The 25,987-nt window shown below is 36.9% G+C and overlaps 1 protein-coding gene across 2 annotated transcripts in view; it reads left to right on the top strand.

The window, feature by feature from the left end:
• The window catches only part of LOC123321563, a 28,251-nt gene extending 18,903 nt beyond the window's left edge, over positions 1–9,348 (top strand). The window contains exons 3-7 of one of the 2 annotated variants that reach the window (XM_044909228.1): positions 3,840–3,971; positions 4,056–4,290; positions 6,745–7,016; positions 8,401–8,574; positions 9,118–9,348. In XM_044909228.1, the coding sequence (XP_044765163.1) occupies positions 3,840–3,971; positions 4,056–4,290; positions 6,745–7,016; positions 8,401–8,574; positions 9,118–9,281 (977 nt within the window). In that variant the 3' untranslated portion in view covers positions 9,282–9,348. Of the gene's footprint in view, positions 1–3,839; positions 3,972–4,052; positions 4,291–6,744; positions 7,017–8,400; positions 8,575–9,117 lie in introns of both variants that reach the window. The other variant, XM_044909227.1, reaches the window with a different exon arrangement.
• Positions 9,349–25,987: the final 16,639 nt, after the last annotated feature.

The following is a 25,987-nucleotide window of genomic DNA, read 5'->3' as shown; positions in this document are numbered from 1 at the left end:
AAGCATTTAATCAGTATCTCGTTGACACTTCCTAATTTGTTGATCAATAATAAATCCACCATTGTTCTCAACCTGATAAGGAACACCTCAATTTTTATGAGAGCTTCCTACACCTGCAGAAATATTTTAGTTACCGGGAAAATTTCAAAACAAGCTTTTTAATGGTATAAATATCAGTTTTGTTCAATCAGGAAACAACAAGCTTTTCGTATTCTTGGAATATGCCGGTTTCTTTGTAAATATCGCATGAAAAAAAATCGAAAACAGAGGCTGCACCAAGACATGACCGTGCGGTACAACCATCAATAAGACTGTATAGTCTAGTTGTGCAATTTATCATTCTCTCGACCATTAGAATCACTTAGCCCATCGTACTTATTTGATTCACCAAAATCAAAGCCAAAGAAAGGTTTTTGAAGCATATTCACAAATATTATCGCGAAACTTTGAATAATATGTGTCATTCAAACTTATTGAGGTGGCTGCTAAGGGAGCTGATCATACACCTACTAATTTACAATCCTCCTCAAATTAAAGATTTTCCGGAAAAACTCATACTTGAAATATCCTGCTGGATTTTTTTATGTGAGCCAATTGATACGAGCCAGACGTACCTATTCATGAATAGAGATATATGTAATTGGTTACAGAATTTTATCATTTTGGATTTTGTTCAATTACCACTACTCTACATATTTGAATTCTCTAATCATATGATTCCAGAAATATGGACGTGAAAAGTTTTGAACTTTTGTAAAATAATACATGAGTCATATCGAAAAAATCTTATTTTTCAGTTTCTTTTTGTACTCCTAAGCCTACACCTTTATAAACGCAGATTTTAAATTCAAAAAATATTCAGTTGACATATTTCATAAAGTTTATGGCGCACAAAACACATTATAATACGTAAGTAAACATAAAGAGTAAAAAATAAAGCACAAAATCATATCCTCGGTATTTTGTGGAAAAATGCTCAGTTAACAATGAAAAGGAAGAACTCTGTGCCAACAAGTCCTCTCAGGATACAAAATAACAAAAATCAACACATAGAGTTGCGACAAAAGAAAAGGAAATTTCTTTCGAATAAATATTGACAAAGTTTCAAATGCAGAAGTCTTGCAGCGCGCGAGTTTTACAAGAATTGAGACTCAAGTAACGTGAGCGCGACTCAGATGGGGCGGCCACATTCTGAGGATGCAAGGCTCCCGAAAATAATATATAAGCGGTTTGAGGATATACTGCATCAATACGTAAAATCAGTTAATGCCAATCATAACTGGGAGCAACTAGCGTTAGATAGATCACAGTGGAGGTCTTTGGTCCACAGTTATAATGGAGACTCGAGAAGAATACAGCGGCGGCCAGATCTGGTTGGTGACTATCCATTCCCGGAGTGTGGAAGGATCTGTATATTACGGCTGGGTCTCTTCAGTCACAGGAGGGCACACAGTCGCAACTAGAAATTAGGGTTTGATAACACCGATTTTTTTTTCAACATTTTTGTAGGTTTATTCTCGGTAACGGGATAGCGCTAAGCCACGCTATGCCTCTGTAATTACAATTTGACGTATCGCCTACAGAACAACTACACTGAATAGAGACAAACTCGAAGATGAGACAATGAGAATAAAAATAACGAGTACTTTGGAAGAAAGGATGAAAGCCGTTGAAGAAGAGCAAGGTGGCGTGGAAGAGATGTGGAGCAGATCTAGGGACAGACGTATTGAGGGAAGTACAGGAGAGTGAATTGAGGGAGGAAGGGAGAGAGGGAAAGCGTAGCTGGATGACTGATGACATTCTGGACCTTATGGATCAAAGAATAAAGACGAGAAGGAATACAAAGGGATACACTGTGAAATAATACGCAAAGTAAGACTAGCAAAAGCAGAGTGACAAACTAAGGAATGTAAAGAGATTGAAAACTACGAGGCAGAACATGACTTGTTTAATTTACTCTAGAGGACCGAGGTGGAAATAAAATAATAGATATTGGTCACCAACTTGATAGATGGAAAGAATATGTTGAAGAACTTTTTGATGATGAGAGAGCTGGTTTTGATATAACTGATGCTACATCGATACCACCAGTTACTAGAGATGAAGATAAAACTCGCCAAGAACGGAGAAGCAACTGGACCTGATCAAATGAGTACAGAAATTTTTAAACTGTTGGGCGGTAAAGGAATAACAACCCTCACAAAACTTTTCAACCCCATTTACGAGACCGGAGTAATACCGACGGACTGGCTGAAATCAACATTTGTCATGATCCCGAAGAAGAATAGAACGACCAAATGTAAAGACCATCGAACCGTTAGTCTAATGAGCCACGTCTTGAAGATATTTTGAGAGTTGTACATGGTGGGATATATCCTGTTCAACTGTTCAAGTGCTAATCCAGAGATGTTCAGGTTAACATAACCATAGTGTGTTTCTTTGTTCAATCGATTTCGATAAGGACTTTGATAAGGTTCGCCATGACAAAATGGTACGAATTCTATGAAGAACAGGGTTAGATGATGAAGATATTCATATAATTGCCAATTTAAACGGCAAGGATGCATTCTGTCACCTTTTTTTCAACCTCTATTCAGAGGAATTATTCAATAAGACTCTTGCTGATGCCACTGAAGGAGTTGATAATTCTGGGGTAAATATAAATAATATTAGATACGCCAATGATACACTCGTTGTCGCTGATAACGAAGAAGATCTACAAAACTCAGTGAATAAGATAATCGACACTTGTACACAATTTCGCTTAAAACTCAATACCAGCAAAACAAAATACATAATTATTAGTAAAGAACCTGATATTGGGGATAATGGTATCACGGTCGATGGCACAAAGCTGGAGATAGTTCATCGATTAGTGTATCTCGGTAGCAACATCAATGATCAGTGGAGCCAAGTCTCGAGATCAAAACGAGAACAGAGAAAGCTTGATCCGCCTTCGTGAAGATGAAAAAAATACTACTAACAAGTTACGACTTCACCTTGAGGTTGCGAATAAAGATGGTGCGCTGTTATGTCTTTCCAGTTCTCCTGTACGGCATGGAAGCATGGACACTGACCGAGAAAATGCTCAAACGTCTGGAATCATTCGAGATGTGGGTGTATAGGCGATGACTAAAGATCGGCTGGGTAGATAGGATAAGTAACAACATAGTTCTCAATCGCATGGCCAAAGAGTTAGAAGTAGTTAAAACCATCAAACGACGCAAATTGGAATAATTGGTCATATCATAAGGTACCCAGAGAAATACGAGATCTTACATCTCATTATGAAGGGAGGAGAACATCGTGGTTGAAGAATCTGAGGCAATGTCATCATGATAGCTAACATGATGACCAACGATGGTTAGACGGTCATGGTACCAGAAGAAGAAGAAGAAGTGTAACTTTAGATATAATCTACACCAAACAGGTATAACTCGGAAATATAATAAAATTCAGACCTGGTGTTAGTTGCTCACCTAGGTTTGTTTGGGGTGGGCCTGGAAAGCTTGAAGTTGTTCAATGCTGGCTCGGAAATTTAATCGATTTCACTATGAAGGGTGGGGGGCACTGAGAACTACTCAATTATACATTAAGAAATGTGTAATTTAAAATCGAAATTTACTTGTTCGAGTATTTTTCTACAAAAAAGTAAGATATTATGTACGGATTCTGACTTCACACCGAAGCACGTTTTTTTTCAATGAATAGGTTTTCTTCTCATACACCTCAATTGTTTAAATCCGTGAATAATAGACCCTGATTCAATTTCAAGTATGAAGGCATGAATCCTTTTTCAATATCATCTGAGAATATATTTATCATTTCATCTCTTTCAGGAATAACAACAACCACTCCATCATGGAATGAAAGAAACGAGAGAACTGGTTATTTGTTAGCCTCGGATCATGATATAGACAAAGCAACTTTTGTCGCCAAAAACAAGTCAGCCAAACAAATAGAGCTTCAAGGTAAATCCTATTATAATTTGAAATCGGTCCATTTCGACTGTGAAATTCACGGTTATATGACAATGAATTGCTTCATTTCAGAAGAAGACCTAACGAACATCACACATATGGCAGCTTATTTGAAGAAAACACCAGAAAATACTGTTTATTTGTTGCCACCACTAACGGTCGAATTGGCAGAAGATTCAACACTGCTCATGAACGCCAATGAGCGTCAAGAAATACCTTTCGAAGTTACGAATAATCTAAATAATGCTGCAAGAGTAACTTTCACTGTGAGGGACGAACTAGGCATTTTACTGGAAATAGATAGATACATGTGAGTCTCACGATGAAGCTTACTGATGAAAATATTTGAAATAGAGCTATAATGTGATACCTTCACTGGATCGGCACAATTCTGAGCTCATGAAATATCTGAAATATGCTTTGCGGCGACACTCCTAGATTTAAAGTAGGCAGAGGGTATTCTGTCACCCCTACTCTGATTTCTACTGCTCACTTGAAGTATACGTTCGAGCATATGCGGATAATATAGTTGTCTTACTGACAGGCCATGACGATGTAACCATCTCTCGTTCTTCAGGAAACATTAACCATAATTCAAGGTTGGTGCGAGGGTAAGCAGTTGGGCGTCAACCATTGCGAAACCTTGATTGCACCCTTCACTAGGAATAGAAAATTTCAAATTATTCCTCTTTCACTTTATGTTAAGTCAATTCCACTTGTGAAGGAAGCTTGACTGGAACTCCCATGTCAACTAAATCATTCAATCCCTTTGGGCGCTTCAAAGAATTCGTGGAAAAACTTGTGGGATAGCATCGAAGCAGCTCCACTAGCTGTATGTCACGGTCATTACACCAATAGTCACTTTCGGATGCATCGCCTGTTGGTCCTGCACAGAACGCAAACAAACCCAAAACAAACTTTAGACACTCCAAAGAACGGTATGCCTCATGATTTCAGGCGCGTTCCGATCTACTACAACCGCACCTACAGAGATGCAATTCACATTCTTGTACATGGAGAGGAGAGACTAGCAACTCACTGGCTCTACCACCTAACCGTTAGTGACCCTGAGAAATTCATTTTCATGCCCAGCCAGCACTTAGCCCAACTGGGGACTGACGAGGTGCTGAACCAGCACGGACAGAACAATCAGTTCTCTTATTTCCCAGCAGGGATAACTGGCTCTGCTACAAGAAACTCTATATACAACCTTGTTGGTTTACTGATAGCTCTACAACCAAACATGGTTCTGGAGCCGGAGTCTACTGTCGTAGATCGCTGACCAAGCTCAGTGCTCGTTAGGGCAGGTTAGTGAGAGCATTTCAGGTGCAATTTTTCACTATTAATCTATGCGCAAATCACCTGCTTGACAAGGGTTGGACGAGAAGGTCAATAAGACTCCTAACGGACAGTCAAGCTCAAATTTCTCGTAGCTGACAAATGCAATTTGGCACAGGTACTCGAATACAGATCTACTTCTCCAAATTGAGGAGTTACAACAAACTCCAACATATTTGGGTACCTGGACACTCAGGCTGGAGAGATAGCGAGTTATCGAATACCAGAGAAGGTGCGACGTCAGCGTTAATTGGCCCAGACCCAATTATAGGAATTTCTCATTCTTTCCTTAGGGGAAGAAACAACAGCTGGAAGAAGCAGAGGGTAGTAGGGTGTTGGCGCAGCTGTTTTGGACTGCGGCACTCGCATAGGGCCATCTGGGTGTCTTCCAGTTTACACACCAACCAATAGCTAGGATTTTCTCAATCTCAGATCTATAATGATGGTTTTCAAGGGGATTTTTAAAACTCAGAGCTCACATACACAAACTCAGCATCGTCAATGAAACACTACGCAGGCTTTGTCTAGAGAGGACGAATTGAGCACATCCTCTATGCCTGCCCGGCGACAGACAGGGTCACACTTGGAACCTTTGGTTCTCTTAAGCTTGATCTGACATCATCCCTTTCCTTGGTAATATGGGGCCGGAGGGAGAAGTTAAGCTCACTGAGCTTGTTTTTGTGCCACAATTGACTGCTTTGGTCGAGGTGGTAGGTCTGGTGTGTTCGACCAACACAACCAACAATCTGTAATCTGATATCTTCTAGCTGTAGTTTCTTTCCTAGGTATATATAAATATTTTGAATGAAATGAATTGAACACTTTGTTGTATCTGTTCTTAACGAACACTTACACAAGAGAAAGTGATCCTCATCACTCATGAACAAAATGAGGTTATAATCTTGCTCAGTTTCTTCCGTCCATTCCGTCTCACGTGCGAAATTTATTCGCTATAACTGTTGCCCAATGGTCAATTTTTAGGGATGAAAGTGGAGTTCTCAGAGATCTCTGAGTCGAAATTCAGCAGATGTTGTCCAGCAGATCAAAACGGGCTGCGAAGAAGGGCACGCGTTTCTGATTTTCAGGGGTTTCAACCGTTCCTGGTGGTCTTTTGTTGATCAGTAGACCACGTGTGCGAAGTGCTTCAACCCAACGAAGAATTGTGTTTCGAGAAGGAACAGCCCGATACCGATGAATGTTGAAGTGGCGACGAAACTACGCTGTACACTGTAAAGAGTATACTAAATTGATCGATTTTCATGAAACGTCCAGTAATGAAAACCGTTTCACGATATCTTTATTTGTCTTGAAGGTTTGCATGTTGCTTGATTGTTTTGTTAGTTTTGCAGTGGAAGAAATCTTGAGGCATGTATTGAATATCCCATTGAATAGTAAAAGCGCCTCAATTTTACTTTGGTATTTTCAGAGCCATCTTAGGACCACACGCGAGTACCACAGTTAGAGTGGCTGTCCTGCCCAAGTCTGGCCAGAGTTCAGACAGAATAACTTTCATTGCAACAGGATCAGAGCAAGTCAGAAAAGAAGTTATTGTCGATATAGAGAGCAACGACTACCGGTCCGATACAGATTCTCCTTTGGTTGACTATACCTACACCAGCGACTGCACAGACGTTGTCCTTTCCAAGTGCAAAGAAGGAACGTGGACGATCAAAATTTCAGCGAAAGATACAGAATCTGGTATGAAAATTTATTGGCTATGCTCCTTATTTTTGCGCCCCTGTTCATAAAAATAATAGCATTATACCTACTTTTGCACAAATGCATGTTTACTTGAGTAAAGATGTCTTCCATGTTCTCTTGAAGCCCTGCAAAAACTTGTATTCATGCTAAAACGTTCAATTGTATAGCATGATAATTCTGCTTTACTTTTCCAGTGTTTGGTGAAGCACAATATTTGTGTGTCTCCATTTTCTTGCATGATATGTTCGATTTGTTCGATGGAATTGCCAATTGACCGGAGATGTAGATGAAAAATGTTTTTTATTCAATTGTGAATTTTTTTCTCCTTTGCTCTACTTAAAAATTTGCTGCACCTTCTTACTGGATTCCTTACGCGGCATTGCCATCTTACCTCGTCTAGCAGAAACTGATGACGAGTATAGTTTTTGTGAGGAGGAAAATGATACTCCGATCTCCTGGTGACGAAATGCCTCGCCATTGCTATCTAATGCGAAAAATACTTTGATGGGGGACACAGAAGATCGTATTGTGGAATTGTGTGCGAACTCTAAGATCTGATGAGAGGCAATAAAACGTTATCTCGCAGTTTAGTGCAATCCATTGAAATAATATGTAATCACTAGGAAATGAAACAAAAATCTGAATAATGGCAGTGAGCGGTCCACAGACGATCTACCCAGTTGGCAACCGAAATACGACAAAAAGTGTGTCCAACTGAGACGGAAGATGTAGAGCAACCCATCTCTCTCTAATGGTTCGGCAACCAACCGAATAAACGCATCAGACGTCGGACGCAGCAGACGTCTCACTTCAACGCCCCAGGTTGTTTTTGTTTACACCGTTATAAAACAATTGACAGAGCGCAGAGAGAGATAGATTGCTCTACATCTTCCCTTTCAGTCTTCCTCAGTTTGCCAGCATCGAGATGCCATTCCAGTTCTTTTAGAGTTCAATGGTTGGCAACCAAGTTGATCGTCTGTGGGCCGGTTGGTGGTTGATATTCCAGGTTGACAACTAGGTTGTTGAGAGATCAAATTGGTTTGATTTTCGATAGGTGCCCGATGTTGGCAACAAAGTTGCAGCGTCTGTGGGTCGACAATATCATCTGGAGTTGTGGATATGTAGAGGAAAGATCTCATCGCATCTTTGAATTTAAGGCACGCATCTAAGTGAACATATCAAAAATAACTTACCTACAATATAAGCAATATTCCATGGGTGGAATTCATTGAAACACCATGAGTGCGAAACCTCCTGACTTCATGTCAGTGCTTCACTTTATTTTTTTTAGTATGGATTTCAAAGAAATACTTATGTTCCAACCTTCACATGTTCACTACGTGTTACAAAAATATATTCTCTAGAATTGTTACATTTTCAGGTCTCAAGCTTCTGACTACCATACCTAAAGGACTCTACTTTCCTGAGGGATACACTGCTGGCACGAGGGAGGAAGTGACAGGAATTTATAGTGAATCTTGCTGTAATGCAGATCTTCAGATCATTGCTATCGACAGAATGAACAACAGATATGCCAGACAAATAAATGCATATAGTAAGTATAAAACATCTTTTACGAAACAAGGGTTTCAGTAAAAAAAAGTATTAAAAAAAAATTGCGTTGAAAAATTCTCTTCAATATTTTCCCTGCAGTTGAGCTTTCTTACCAACTGAAACGGTGTATAGTAAGTGAAATACCTATTTCTACATTTGTTTTATGGCGTGAACAATCCTTCCTTGAATACCTTAACTTTAACATAATCAGAGTGACTAAATATATCAAAATGGGTATAGATTTTGCAGAAAAAATTGCAGAAATAAATATATTTCAGACATTGGTGTTTCAATGATGTTAACTTGAAGTTAGGATAAAAATACTATTCAATAATATCCTCAGATAAGATGATAGAAAAAAGAATATATGCTCATCTCTAATTGATCGTTGAATAAGCGATGGTAGTTTGTTACTTCGATTTAGATTCGTAACATTTGTTGATTATCTGCGGATGTTATGCATCTGAATTAATTCGTTTAATTAATATATCTTTACTGTTATAAATAATATTCCATTGAAGATGATTATATTATTATATTTCAGGGGCCCCCTTGAGCTTTTGGGCTGTAACTGCGATCACTTTGGTTAGTCTGATATTCCTCACTATCATAATAGTGTCATCTCTGATTTGCCTAAAAAAATGCAAAAGGAGTGAGGCTGACAGTTTTGACTTGCCGACGTACAGAGGAGGTAGATCTCGTTACTGAAAATATCAACGTATTCAAATTGTTTTAATTTTTTACTAAGCTATTTTAATAAATTTTTGACTGCCAATTTGTGTTTTACTGGGAAATTTTAATCGGTTCATTAGACTAGTTAATTATGAAGTATGTGATTGTGGTATCGAAATTCATTTTGAATCGAATTCTTCAACATCTACAAAATTTTCGCAATCGAAAACAACAAAGATTTTGCTAAAATTGTAGCTCGTCCAGAATGAAATATATTCAAATAAATATCTCCTCATCAAGGGATAACTGCAGGTGGAACTACAGAGACCTACCAACATAATAAGTGGGTCAATTCTAAGCATTTTCTATCGTAGAGGGAGTTGCGTTGCTCTGACGCGGTAAAATGAGACCGAAACCATGGTCAGCATCTACTCTCCTTTGCTGGAACATTCATCTCCATTGGAACCACTTGGTTCAACAGCATTACTTGAAGCAAAATCCTTCGGTTTATCTGAGTCACCTGCTGCTTCCTTTATAGAAAGATCTAGTGTATTATTTCTAATAATAGCCTAAAATATTTGGGTAGCACTTCTTAACTTTTCTGTAAAATGCTTCACTTTTTTTAACTTTCCTCCATTTACCTAGCGAATTCATAATAATAAAGGTCAAGCATCACTGATGAGATCAAAAATGATGGAAAATGTCGATTTGTTTTATAAATGTATTAATAAATGCTTTTGAATCGTTACAAGAATTTTTTTGTTTTATAATTATTATGTATTGTTTTTATTATGACAGTGTTCATGATAATTATATAATAATTTGAAGGTTACGTCCGCGTGCAATATGCTTTAGACAGCAACAATATCAAAAATAAAACATTAATAAGTTAATTTTATAAATGTTTCACATAGCGCTAATAAAACAGTTTTATAGATGTTCGCAAAGGAACAAACTAAGATAACACCAGTATTATTATGAAACAATTTTGTTCCGTGAGCTGAAATGTCGTATAAAATTGTGTAAACGTTTATAAAACAATATTATAATTTGTTGTAAAACTGTTTTGTATTTTTGTACTAAGAACTAAGAACGTCTTAACGACTTCCTTAAGGGAGTCACTGTATATCGAAAACAGCATTTTTAAAATGCAGTTTTATCAATACAGAAACTGTATACTAACTATATATAACAACTGCATTTTCAAAATGTAGAATTATCGATACAGAAACTATACAGTAACTTTATTTCGAATATTGCATTTTTGAAATGCTAAATTATAAATACAGAAACTGTACAGTCACTGTATATCGAACACTGCATTTTTAAAATGAAGAATTATCAATAAAGAAAGAGTACAGTAGATTGAAACATAGCTTACTAAAAGAGTACAGTAACTGTACATCAAATATTGCATTTTTATGCAGAATTATCAATACAGAAACTGTGAAATTTCAGTGCAGCAATCTCGGTGCTGCATTCAGGTAGCAATTGTAGTGCAGTATCTGAACAGTTGCTGTATATTGTGTTTGTCACTGGCAATTTCAATAAAACAAATTTGCATTCGACAAGCAGTAATAAAGCAATTATAAAATGAAATAGCAGTTAGAAATTATAAAATATATCTTCTAGTCATGAGAGTGAAGATAGTTTTCGAATTTCAAGCTCTAGATTGGATTGATATTTATCGATATGGAAAATGTTTTATTCCATCGACCAATAGTCTTTTCACTTTCACGAACGAAAATTGTTTCACGGCACAACAAAAGTATGGATCGTTTTGAATTTCATGATTAAAATTTCATCGATGTCTCCCGATTCTGAGAGTGATCCATGTGAGTGACCGATATTTCTGTAAATGTTTTAGAATAATAGTTAAAATTTCACACTGGTTCTTGTACAAAGATGACTGTAAAATTTTAGCTAAATGAAAAAGGTTTTTGAATTTCCATCAGGTATAGGTGTAAATCGAATTTGTATCTACCGATTCATGCAAAAGTAATACATATGTTTTAAATAATCCTAGAATAGCAGGGAGACGTTCTTGTACGAAAATATCTCAATAGAAAAATATTTCATGAAATAGTTTTAAGAATTTCGAGCAGGAGATGAGTATTTTGGATAACATGACTCTACTTCTTCCTAATGGTTTTTCTTCGAATTATCACAGTTATAGATTGCCTAATATAATGATTTCTAGAAGAATATGTGGATAGGTAATGTGATATTTTAACGTTTTCTTTCTTCAATGATGAGGTAGTATAGGTGCCTTTATACAATGTAAAAGAATCCTCGAATATTCTCTATAGAATCAATTCTCAGTTTGAAGAGCGAAACAAAGATGGCAGCAGGTACTGGAAGCTGTAAATAAAGGTATTATTTATCATTAAGACATTGTGTATTAACCCCCAATTTAATTCCTCCTCAAAGATGATATACTTATGCAGGGCGAGTCTTTGACTCGTACGAATTTTTTAACAGTAGATTCTTGAGGTGAAAAAAAAGTCCGAAATGAATTTCAGAATATAATTTTTCATTTTTTTGATTAATCAAATCAAAATATCATTCACGTCTTCCAGTATCCTCATTATATCATAAAAATACCTGAAATTCAAAGAACTCTTTTAGAGTAATCTGATGTTCGAAAATAAAAAATTTCTGTGGAATACGAAAAATTGGGTGGAATGCAACTCTGTTTAAAAGAGAATGTAGTGTTATAGATTTAGCCAGTTATTCTGAAGGTAATTTTGTTTTTCCAGGAATGGCACAGCTCATTATGAGAACTTAAAGTGGCTATATCTTATTATCAGGGCCGAATCGAAAAAATGGTATATCAAATTTGTACGAGTCAAAGTCTCACCCTGTATTTTCAGACCTCGAAATGATCACAAATAAATAATATTCGAGTGAGATTGTTGTGAATTGTTATCATATTATTTGAAGAGCTGACAAGTATATTGTTTACAGTGCACTTAGACCTGCCTATTGTCACCCCCATCAGAGCTTTTCCCACCATTGCGCCATCTACAGCTCGCTCCCCAGTTCAGAGCTCTAATGAAATTGAGCACCTTCGAGGGCTTAATGTAGGCTAATCCCTCACTCCTTCAATTTCCTTCTACAAAGCATTCTTTTCATTCGAGAATGAAGCACCCTGTAACCTATTAGCAGGAGTTTCCTCCTCTTTCCCACAGAATCTACAATCGTCAGTTTCTGATGAACCCCCATACAAATGCTTCCTAGACCAACAATGTCCTGTAAGAAAGCTATAGTGGAAGGCGTAACTTATTTTTGCTGAAATCCAGATACTTTTGGAATCATTTTTAAAATTTCGAAGGAAATTTTGAAGTGATCAGATCCCTGAAAGATTCCGCCAGTGAATTTCTACAAGAACTCTTTATTATAGGTGCATTTCCGCATCTTAAGGTTTGGTAAGTAATCGATCAAAACTGGAGAAAATTCCAATCATAGTAAAAAAGGGAAAAATTGATAATGTGTTGGATCTCCATGTGTTTTAATCACACCGGGGTATACTCCTAATGAGACTGTCGATTTTCTCTTGAGGTATCATACCCCAGGCAACTTGTATCTGTATATTGAAATACCGCTAGATATACCGGGTGGCCCACCCCAGATGCGGCGCTCATTTTGAGGGAGTAAATGAAGATATTTTGAAAATCTTTTCTTGTGGTGTGTGTAGGATGTCCCAAAGCACAATCTAAAATTATTGTCATTTGTACAGGGTGTTCGAAAACAAAGATATAGACCAAAGTTACACTTTTTCAAATGTAATACCATATATTTGACCTCAAAAATGGAATGGCAGGCTCAAGTTATGATGAATTTCTTCAGATCACTTTATAACTTAGAAGCACCCTTTACGAGATAATGGCGAAAAATGGAAAATATGGAGTTTTTTTAAGTAGCAATTAATGAAGAAACTAGTTACGCCAGCGATACAGACAGAATTTTTTTGGGTAGACAAGTTGGCTACTCCTACATATAAAAGAAAATTTCAACTCTGGAATATACAAAGTGATCATAATTAATTCTCAAACATCAACTACAAATAATCGTCGAAAACTTTCTTATTTCAAATGACACACCTGCTATTTCTATATCTCGTTGAACGTAAAAATTAATTTCGAAACTATTTTCAAAAAATTTTCCTACAGCTGAACCTGATAGTTTTTGGGCAATTTTCGATTTTTCATTCCAAACTTTCAAAATTTTCGCCATTGTCTCGTAAATGGTCCTTCTAAGGTATAAAGTGATCTGAAGAAAATCATCATAATTTGAGCTCCCCATTCCATTTTTGAGGTCAAATAAAGAGTGTTACATATAAAAAAGTGTAACTTTGGTCTATATTTTGACTCTGTATATATGACAATGATTTCAAATTGTACTTTTGAACACCCTACACACACCACAAGAAAAGATTTTTAAAATATCTTTATTTACTCCCTCAAAATGAACCGCGTCTGGGGTGGGCCACCCGGTATAGTATAGTATAGATGATGAAGTAAACACAGTAATCTTATTTTCATAAGGCTGGTTCGTAGAGTGGTTCACAACGGTTGTGAACTGTACAGAGATAGCATAGCGCAAATGGATTTTCGCTACCCTAAAATGGAATTGCGCTTGCTCTGTACAGTTCACAACCGTTGCAAACCAATTCACGAATACACCTATAATGTCCCAGATGTGTTATATGGGTAAAAGATTGGGGGATCTAGGGGACAATCCAAAAAATCGACTCGATGTTCTTCAAAATGAGCGTACGTAATTTTGGCTACATGTGGGTTAGAGGCCGTCTGAATTTAAGGCTAAATATGTGGTTCCACCAACTGCTGGATATAACGCACGGTTGCCTGCTGTACCAAAAATACAGTACCAAAGATGCTGACTACTAAAGTGACCTACTTCCTTAAGCACTAACCCTGCAATCCTTGATTATAGCAGTGCGGTGCTCATGCTTTTCCAAAAAAATCATCTTTCTGATCATGAACAGCCATCATACATGCCGAAGCAGAATCTGGACTCATCACTGAAGATAATGTTGTTCCACTTAAGGTCCCAGTTCAGTCGCCCTCTGCACTGAGCCAGTCGATTACTTCGGTGTCTAGTTGTGAGAGGTTCGACAAGCTGAGGACGCTGTGAAGTAATTCCAAAACGTCTAATTCGGCGATGCTATTTGGCCTAATATAATCTGAAAACCATTGACCAATTCACCATTGACACATTGACCTTGTGAAGTGATCCCATAGAGCCAAAACCCTGAGGTGGTGATTTTGAATTCGGCAATTTCCTAGTACCTACTAAAGGTCGGATTCATTGCTACATGACCTAAGACAGACACGTCCCTTGCTTCTTCTCTTTCACGCACCCTCTCTTTGTTTCCGACTGAACCAATAGTGTTAAGTTCTCATTCGACCATCCTGTATAAGGATTCACATTGACCTGTATTGATTATATGCTATTGTAAATTTGTTTATTCAGATATTTCTATGGCATTGTTTTGTTATATTCGTTCCTTTTGGAAATCATAGATGTAGAAGTATATGTTATTTCAAAACTCTCGGTTATTGTTTGCTAGAATTATCTATCTATATCTAGGATTTCGTTATGAGTAGTCGATAAATAAATGTGAAATGTTTCGAATAGATATGAACATTGAATATCTAGTTGAAATAATTCACTTCGCATGCAACAAATGTATTACTCCATCATACTAACAATATTCAATTATTCTTATTCCTCCACGTGTTTTGTTATGCTATTTACTTCAAATTGCACTCATTATCTACGAGTATGTAGAAACTCAGTCCAATATATGGCAGGATAGAAAGCGATCTAAAACTTTTGCCGTATGATCGAGAACCCATTTACGAATGTTTGTCCTTGTTTCTTCGGAAACAAAGTCATTAGTAACATGTGTTCTACTGTTGGTACCAATGAAACTAAATATTATTCGTATTGCCTGGTGTTGGAAATGCACAGGCATTAAAAGGAAATCAATTTGATGACCGTTATCCGTTCATTTATATTCATTTTATTTATGCCATATGTCGACTCGCTCGTATTTCAAAACCGAAGAGATAGGGTATATCCAGGTTAATTTTTTAATACAATCCTTTTTCCTAGGAAGCTTCTAAGCTGCTCAATATCGAGTCTAACTTGAGAATCTCACAGTTTCGAAACTTCGTTTAAGATGTTAGAACCCACTGAAAGGGGTTTATTGCTAATCAGTTTTTTTACACAATTTTCGAAAGGCGTTCCTCACAAATGAATTCAAATTACATATGCATATGATTTGAAATATGTTATCTGCATAATGTTCATTCATTGGATTCACTACGGAAAAACAAATTTTTGTTAGATATAATTTGTTTCAGATAATACGTATCAAAATTATATGTTAGCTTTTTCTTGAAAAAATCAGCTTCTTTATCATCATCTATAAATAAAACATTTTCTAGTTATTCTTCCTTTTTTTAATAATTTTTAATAATTCTGAAAGACCGTCCGATGAGAGTGGGGTGTTTACGTTTACAAGGTGCCGCTAGACGGCACTCGACTCATAAACAATGATCAGGTGTTGTTTACTAGCCCAGACAAACTTCAAATATCGTCAAGAAAGTGTACATACGATGCTGATGCATTTTGTTTTATATGTGGTCAATTTATTATAATTCGTGACGTGAAATACGAATTAAAGACACCTCACGTTCTCTCTGAAGCCTATGAAGCATATTTTGACTTTCCTGTTTGGAATCAAGACTAGCCATGGGCTCCACATGTTGCTTGTTTTTATTGTAAATGCTATCGTTGAATCAGTCTCCTAAGCACAGAAGCAAACTTTTTTATGCCATATATTTTTTTTTCGTCTAATTAGGATCTAAACTATCGAAATTTTATGCTTTGCAGTCAAAGTCAAATTTGGTGTTGACCCGTGTTATCGGTCGACAATATTGGTTCACTTTGCTTTAAACTTAAGACTGCGCTCCCGCACATTTTGGTTCGATTGTCTCTAGATTGAGTTTAGCTTTCGCTGGATTGGCCGACGAGTTACAATTGAATGGCCACCAAGATCCCCAGACTTAAAGTCATTAGATAACCTTATTTGGGGACATCTCAAGGAGAAGTTCTATCGAAATAAGCCAGCTAATATGCAAGATCTGAAAGCCAAAAGTGGAATTGAATTCAATTACATACCGTCTGATGCCATTCGGAATTCTACTGAAAAAATTTCACCATCGTCTGGAAGTATGCTGTAGCTGGGGAACAATTCTAGTCCAGTCTTACTGCTCTTTTCTGTATGGATTCCAAGAGTTGGAATTAATAAGAAATGGATCACGCCTTCATAGTGTTGGAATTAATATTTGTGTGCTGAGCTGCGAATAGAAGAGCAGTTTCTTGGTCTAATATGGGTCTGAAAGTAGGAGAATCTGATCTTGTGGAGAACTACACCCTACAGATTACAGATTGTTAGGCGGTCGGACCCACCAGACCTTCTACTGCGACCAATATAGTCTATTGTGGACACAAACAAGCTCACAGTCTCAATTCCTTAGAAAATAGATGATGTCAGAGGGGAGGTATACCTCCCCCAGCGTAATTCATGAGTACCTCTAGATCCAGCCTGAGCGAACCAAAGGTTCCAAGGTCTGACTCACAGAGGATGACTTGGATGATTGACCAGCGACACACAGAGTCAGACATGGAACCTTTGGTTCGCTCAAGGGTTTCGTCCTCCTCTAGGAAAAGCCTGCACAGTATTTCATTTACTATTTTGAATTTCAGTAATTGAGCTCTAAATTTGCAATATCCCGTAAAAGCAGCCACTATAAATCACAGATTAGCTTTAGAAAACCCAAGCCCATGTTTGGTGTGTTTAGTGGGAGGCACTGAGATGGCTTTGTACGTGTAACGTACTGTAGGACCCTCTGTTACATCCACTAATTATTAAGAATAGAATAGAACAGAGTATCTTCATTCACCAATAACAATTCCTGACAAAACAATGAAGATTGGAAACGTCATACAGAAAAAAAAATAAAACAGAGGAGATCAACAACAATAACAGTGTATACTCTTGTCGTAACAACAGGCTATAGACTTCTTTTCGAAAACATTTTAAGTAAACATTTTGACATATTTTGGATGTTGGTTTGTTTTATAGTTTTGGGCACACATATACAATTTCTTTCTGTCAGCGACAATGCATGTAGCGGGTACACAAGAAATTGGTGTTATATATAAATCACTTTTCATAAATTTGTCGAAAAGGTTCTTATTTTAGAAGAGGAACTGCAGACATCTATAGATGCCAGAAACTATGAGGATATCATTTTACCTGAATATGCCACGGCAGGATTCCCGAAACCCCATTAATTAGATCGATATCTAAGGAATTAGAAATTCCGATAGTTGTTTCCGGGTTAACAAACGCTGAGGTCGCACCTTCTCCGGCCAGAGTATCCCCAAGCCTGAGTGTCCAGGTTCCCACATGAGTTGAAGTGTTCTGCCAATTGTCTGCAATTGGGAGAGGTTAGATCTGCATTCGAGTACCTGTGCCGAATTGTATTCGTTAGCTGCGAGCGATTTGATGGCACGTTGACTGTCCTTTAGGATTTTTATTGACCTTTCCGTCCTGCCCCTGTCAAGTAGGTGTTTGGCACAAAGGTTAATGGTGAAGATTATTGCCTGGAATGCTGTCGCCAGCCTGCTCAGACTAGCACTGAGCTCAATCAGCGATATTTGACTGTAGACTGTTTCTAGAGCCATCCGTAAACCAACAAGTTTCTTGTAATTAAAATTCCTTGTGGTATGAGAGCCAGAATCTCTGTTGGAAAGCAGAGCAGTGAAGGTTCTATCTGGGCTGATTTTTTTAGGTCCCTGATCAGTTCTCATGCCCAGCACCTCGCCAACCATGTACACATCTAATATACCAGCTTATTCCCCAATAGTACGAAGATTCGACAGTAGCATAAATATGATGCAGAAACTCAAGGGAGTGCTTCAGCCAAGGGGCTGAAGCACCTGATCCTCCATTATCGAATCAGAAGTCACAAATTGATTCGAGAAACAGACAAGCCTAAACCTAAAACAAAAAAATATTATTTTGTCGAATTCTAATTTGGGGAGCGGATGGGTAAGTAGCATCTCAAAAGCCATTTTAGATGCTTGATCTATATTTCATTTGACCTTGAATATACAGAGTGCGGCAGTAACTTGAGACCGAGCTTGAGATAATAAATTGTCTCAAAAACTTTGTACTATAGAAAAAAATATTTCATGTAAAAAGTGTGAGGTATGAGGAGGGCGAAAAAAGAACATATTTTCTTAACCTCCACCTTGACTTCAAGGTTATTTCAGATTTCAAACTCAACTTGATTTTTTTGAATAGAAAGGTATATTTTATTCTTCATGAAAAAGTAGTAAGTTTTGTTTGAAACTTTACTATTTCAAAAAGAAGAATAATCATGTTTTCATTGACTTCATATAATTTCGATACCTTTATCAATTCTTCAATCAATGATTCATTACATAACATCAAAGTTGATGCATCGATATTCCTACAAGCATTTCGTATGCGTTCCATCATATCTTCTGAAGTGGATGGAGCTGTCTGGTTTTGCCGCTATTTAAGTGAATCCCATAAAAGAAACAGAAGATGTTAAATCTGGCGACCTCGAAGGCCACGCAGCCACGTCTGCGGATCCTGCGGTTATTATAATCACGGTCTAATATTTCAACTCGCACCAGAACTAATACTAGATATTTCTATAGTCTAGATCCTTCTAACGACAGGTCGAAAATAATTGAGGATATTTCTACAATGCCTAAACTATTCACACATTTTTGACTTGCTTTTTTCAATTCAATTATCATTCACATTCATAACCACAATCTGGACATCTGAAGTATTTCTGATCATAGAATAGACGAGTAGATACTGCTTCGGTGATGCTGTGATGTGGAAATACCTTTTCTATGTAAGCATCGGTATGACCATTCAGGTCATTGGCCCTTCAATATAACATCAACAAAAACAAACATCAACCAAACAAATATATGGAAACCCAACTGTGCTAATCAATAATGTATACAGGGTGAGTCTTTGACTCGTACTGATAAATATCAATACGGCAGAGAAAAAATTAACAGTAGATTCTTGAGGTCAAAAGAAACACTTGTTTTTCATAACATTTTTTCCGATTCGGCCCTAATAAAAAGATATAGCCATTTTAATTTTTTCATAATGAGCTTTGGCACCCCTGGAGAAACAAATTTCTTTTCAGAATAATAAGCTTAATATATGGTTCTACACATCTGTGGATCTCTTAAACAGAGTTGCATTCAGCAAAATTACCCAATTTTCACAGAATTTTTTTTTATTTTTGAACATCAACTAACTTGAAAACGGCGCATTATGCGAGAAAAATGAAGAATACTTTTGTTTCACATTCAAATATTTATTAGATAGCGTCTAATTTAAGTTTCGAGAGTTGGGTTCTTTGAATTTTTATGGTACGTAATGGTCATAATGAGGAAACTGGAAGATGTGGGTAATATATTGTGTTCGAAAAAGGTTCCAATAAATGGAGAAGTGTATTTCGAAATTCATTTCATTCGATAAAACCGTTTCTGAGATAGAATAAAAATAAAATTTTTTATGGTTTTTCAATAACCTGTATCTCTTAAACCGAGCCGATTCGGAAAAAATAGTAAAGAAAAAAGTGTTTCTTTTCACCTCAAGAATCTACTGTTAAAATAATTGTACGAGTCAAAGGTCCACCTTGTATAGTACCATTGAGCAGTAATTGAATATTCGAAAATAGTACATAGTTGAAGTACGCAAATAAATTTGAACATAATACATTAACGCACATTATGGAAATCTCAAATTTATTCTACAACTGAAGGTGTTCTCAATGATAATTATTTTTATCAGAATTATGCATGCATATGTTATCTACTTTCAACGGTTTTCTTCAATACAGATGTTTTTTCCCAGCAGGAATAAAAAAAGATGATATTATCAGATTTTGAATGTATTGGCTCCATTCTAAAATCAGTTGTTCTCGATCAATTCTAGTGATCAATAGTTTTTCTTTCGCTTGATTTTCTACACTCGATCGCTATGCAACGCGAAACACGCAATTTGACCCAAGAAGAATGTGCTGAAGCGGTAGTTTTGCGAGAAGAAGGGTGGACATACACAAGAATTGCAGAAAGGTTTGGAGTTTCCCATACAAGTGTGTCCAGAATGTTGCAGCGATTCAGGGAGACAGGTATGAATGTCCGAAGATCAGGACAGGGTAGATCACGGGTAACAACTGCCATTCAAGAACGTTACTTGAGAGTTTCTTCGTTGAGACGACGGTTTGCAACGGCTCGCCTCCTTCAAATTCAGCTTGAGCAAACTCATGAGGTGCAAATTAGCACTCAGACAATAAGAAATCGCCTCAAAGAATATGATTTAAGGCCTCGTGTCGCGGCAAGAGGCCCAGCTCTTACCCCAGCCCATCGAAGGGCGCGTTTGGATTTTGCGAGAGAGCATATCCATTGGGAAGAGGCCGATTGGGAAAGAGTTCTCTTCACAGATGAGTCTAGATTCTGCCTCTACCATTGTGATCGACGTTTCCTTGTATACAGACGTCCACATGAAAGATATTCTCAGTGCAATTTCCTGAATACTACTGATTTCGGGGAAGGATCGATTATGGTATGGGGTGGAATATTTTTGACTGCTCGCACAGACCTAGTGGTCGTTGATAATGGAGCTATGAATGCTGTTAAGTATATAAGGAACATTCTTGAAGAGCATGTAGTGCCATTTGCCCCATACATTGGTGAAAATTTCATTTTTATGGACGATAATGCCAGACCCCATCGTGCGCACATCGTTCAGGAGTGCCTTGAAGAGGTTGAAGTCTCTCGAATGGATTGGCCAGCAAGAAGTCCAGATCTCAATCCGACTGAGCAGGTTTGGGACAACCTCAATAGAAGGCTGAGAAGTTCAGAAAATCATCCAACTACTCTTAATGATTTAGGAATCCAACTCGGAGAAATCTGAGAAGGATTAGATCAGAACATTTTAAGATCACTCATTTTGAGTATGAACCGTCGTTGCCGAGCTGTAATTAACGCAAGGGGTGGAAATACCAAGTATTAAATCACTTATCAGCATTTCAGTATTTTGAAAATTGTTCATTTCTCTTCTTTCACATAAGATTCGGCGAAATCCTGAATTTTTCTTCCATTTAATGTGTCTTGTTTCATACAAAACCTTCCCGAGAGAACATAAAAAATAAGTTATAAAGTCAATGTAGAGTTAATTTTCATTAAAATTGAGATTTTCAGAATGCGCGTTAATTTTTTTGCGCAGTGTAATTGTACGAGTCAAAGGCTCACCATGTATAGTACCATTGAGTAGTAATTGAATATTCGAAGATAGTACATAGTTGAAGTACGCAAATGAATTTGAACATAATAGATTGAGACAAATATGCACCAACAACCCAGGAATACCTTTTTAATTTGAAATCCCATGGAAAAAGCTTCAGACAAAAGTTACTACTTTTTTCATGGACAATTAGAATCTGCACTGAAAATATACTGTAACCCATCAGAAAATCAAGTGGAACTTGAAATAACATTGAAGTCAAGGTTAAAACAAAATATATTCATTTTCTTTCCCTATTGATACCTAACAACTTCCATTAGAATTTTTTTTTGTGAAGTTCATAGTTTCTGAGATAATTGATATAATTTACTGTCTCAAGTTTTAAGCCACACCCTATATAGGAAAAAACATATTCTGTGCAGTGCCCTAGACACCCGTAATTACTGAAAAAATTCAGCTATAAACCCGTTATCAACATCTTACATAGAAAGTGAACTAGAATATGTTTTTCATTCTTCCACAAAAGTTCATATAATCTCTCGATCTGCTGCATTATTAATTTTTCTCACCGAACATTTATTTGCCGGCAAATAGATCATCAATTATTTCCTGGCAAGCGAGCAAGTGAGAAGCTGTATCGTTGTCCTCTTCTATATCAGTAACTGGCTCACTTAATAACAATGGTGAAGTTGCTTTCAATCAAATGAGGTTGCCATTGCGTTCGCACCAATGTAGAATTTGAAAATAATTGTTTTCCTAATAGTTGGCTGCATTATGTACTTACAGCATTTAATGTATCGTTAAGCTATCATTAAAATACCCATTAATTTATTTGCTGGGGAGTTCAGAGTTCCGTACAAACTGTACAATGGGTATACAGTAGCAGCATAATGGAGCCCTGACAGTTATTACATTGAAACATAACTTTCATTTATATAATTAAACAGTTTTACAATGCAAAACGTAATTCAATTATACTCATCGCTTAATGAAGATTAATAATTGGGGAAAAATTTTCATGTGAAGAAGCAATGATATCTCCTCCACGATTTTCATCGTTAAAGAATCGTATAATAAATACGAAATTATGCCAATCTTGCTGGTGAAATTACATATTTCTTCCGGTTAAGTGTAAAGGCTCCATTATATCCCCATATCAATGATTTAATTATTGATTACCCTAATTGGCAGTTTTGTAGTCATAAATTCAATGGCTACTACATAACAAAGATGAGGCGTTAGAATAAAAAAGTTCGTGTTGCATTTAAAACACACGGCTCAGATTGCATGCAAATTACGTTCATTGGTTGGTTAACTTATTCCTCTATACATCTTGGTGGATGATTAATGAGATTTGTTATCGCTCAGTTTCGCAAATATAAAAGAACCTTATGAGTTACCGATGGCAAACTTCGGTACTGCTTAAATTTTCTTTGAATTTTCATTGAAATACTATGACCTAGGTTCATTTTGTATTAAATCGATCACTTCTTGATAAGAAATCATCAAATTTTTCAAATAATAGGTACCTAATACCACTTAAACAGTAATGCTCACATAAAAAGATTACATCATTAAATCAGATTGGAATGAGCAATTAGAATTTTCAGAATCAAGAAAAGTCTACCAGAGTAGCAGAAAAGACTGAAAACTAAGAAAAGATGAAAACAAAAACGAGTACTAAATGGAGAGAAGGCTATACAGCCGTGAAATAAAAAGCGAATTGAGACTCGTGACCAAAAAAAAAGGAAAGCTGTCAAAAATATGAAGAGCAGAATACTACATCACCTTGAACAAGACCTGCACAGAAAGTGTAGGAGAAAAAGAAAGAAACAATTGAACATATATGCGAAGGAAAGAGGAACAGAAAAATCCTGATATAAACTGACTAATGACAGCCAAAAAGAATATATATGTATCAGCATATGATATGTATATGTTACAGCTAAAGATAGGTGTAAGCATAAACTTAACATTAGCCGGATAAACTTAGGTTTATATTCGAGAACCGTCTAAAGTTCGATAAAATGTTCATTTGAGTAGGGGCATTTCATCATTAGCCGGTTAATGTGCACATTACCGAAACGCAACACAGGGCGTTGATGGGATATGAGATACGAGTTTGTGGCTTGAATAGGTTAATGAATAATGCCATTAACATTCCTATGAGATGTTTGAAGTTATAGCATTGTAAGAGGATGTATTGATATCTAGTTAGCCTAGACCAGTTTCATGCATAAAAAAAATATTGCGTTACCATAGCAACAACGAACAATAACTCATTAGAAGTGTCAGTGTGATGTTTGAAGTCAAAAAAGTAAACCACAGTTACGTAATAAATCAACAGAAAGAAGATGTCCACCGAAATTGTGAAAATCGAAAAATTGGAGTATCGAGCCAGCATCAAGTACATGTATTGGAAAGTGTTAAGAGGTTATCAGATTTACGAAGATATGCTTAATATACCCTTGGTGATCAATGTCCTTCGTATGCGGCCATGAGAAATTGCACTGCAAGCTTCAAAAGAGGTAAATTTTCCATTGAAGATGATGATCGATCGGGAAGGCCAGTTTCTGTGTCAGTCCCCGAAAATATCGATGCAGTTCATGACATGATTTTATCAGACCGTCGAATTGGGCTAAAACGGATAACTGAAGCACTGAATATTTCATACGAACGCGGTCATCATATAGTTCACGTCAATTTGGACATGAGAAAAATTGCTGCAATATGGATGCCCAAATCTTTGAATGTTGACCAAAAGCGTGCAAGGGTAGAAGCATCGCGTTCGATCTGGGCTCGATTTGAAAACCATGTAGACTTCTTAAACCGAATTGGATGAGACTTGGGTACATTTCTACGATCCAGAAACAAAGTAACAATCGATGGAATGGCGACACTCTGGTTCTCCAAGACCTAAGAAGTTTCGTGTCCAAAAATCTGCTGGAAAAGTTCTTGCTTCAGTTTTTTGGAATTGCCATGGGGTAATCATGATTGATTTTTGGATAAGGGTACAACAATAACTGGAGATTACTATTCGACATTACTGACCACTCTACGGAAAAAAATTAAAGAGAAAAGAGGCGGAAAGCTATCAAAAGGTGTTTTGTTTTTGCAGGACAACGCCCCTGCACACAAATCTTATGTTGCCATGCAAAAATTCGTGATATAGGGTTTGAATTACTAGAACGCCCCCCTTATTCACCAGATTTGGCTCCATCCGAACATCATCTCTTTCCTCAACTGAAAAATGGTTTAAAAGGTCGTAAATTTTCTTTCAACGAGGGGGTAATAAAAGCTGTGGAGGTCTGGTTTGCAGAGCAAGAAGAAAAAGTTTTTTTAAAGGTAAAGAGGCGTTGCAGGTTCGCTGTAATAAATGTATCCAATTAAGAGGAGAATATGTTGAGTAGTAAAATATTTTGACATTGAAATTTTGTTTGTTTCAATAGTAGGCTGAGAATTTTTCAATATATCCTTGTATAATTAGGTGAGGTAATATTTTATAACGCCGTTTATTTTTCCATTCAGGTTTGATTCCCTTGGAATTGAACCTCAGTGTTTTTTAAGCAGTTCACGCATAAACCAGTAAGATATTTTTTCCACCAGTCAATAATCAGCCTTATGGAAAAATGACTCAATAGAATATACTGAAATACGGTTTCCTAAATGAGTCTAGTCGCCAGCCTTGATGAATCACCCTGTATGATGAGCAATCATCATAAAGCTTATCATACAAATAGTCCGGGTAGCTAGAACCAATAGCTGTATTCGGGTTCGGCTTTCGGACAGTCCGAGAGTGGTTCTAGAACTGCGCAGAGGATTCGATACTAGGGCGCAACAGTTTTGCGCAGTTCTGGAACAATTCTCGGACTGTCCGAAATTCGAACCCGAATACAGCCAATATTGGTGACTCCTTCTTATATTTTTTTGAATTAGGCTTGTATTATTTGAAAAAGTTCATTTCACGGCAGCATTCTTACCACTATACCTTTGTTCATTAGAAGTAGAAGATGAGTATTAACTCCACAGCTTCCTCTCACACTCGACCGACATATTAGGTCCCTCTCGACTTTTATCATCAGGCGTTCAAATTTTTGGATTCGCTAATAAGAATGCGTTGAAACACAGTATTAAACAGAAGTTTAATTCAGCATCTTTTGTCTTTGTATGGTCATTCTCGTCTGCTTAAAATTATGCTTTTCTGCTATAAAAACCATGCATTGTAGTCTCATTATTTCCACAAGTGGGTATTAAAATTAATGAAGCCCTGAAGCCTTGCCAATACTTTTGATTCTTTCCATTAGCTTCTATATTTTTAGCCAAGAGGCTAAGG

This window comes from Coccinella septempunctata, chromosome X (genome assembly GCF_907165205.1).
Source record: "Coccinella septempunctata chromosome X, icCocSept1.1, whole genome shotgun sequence".
In the NCBI taxonomy this organism is placed as follows: domain Eukaryota; kingdom Metazoa; phylum Arthropoda; class Insecta; order Coleoptera; family Coccinellidae; genus Coccinella; species Coccinella septempunctata.
Note: the sequence above shows the minus strand (reverse complement) of the source record. Positions and strands in the feature narration are given on the sequence as shown.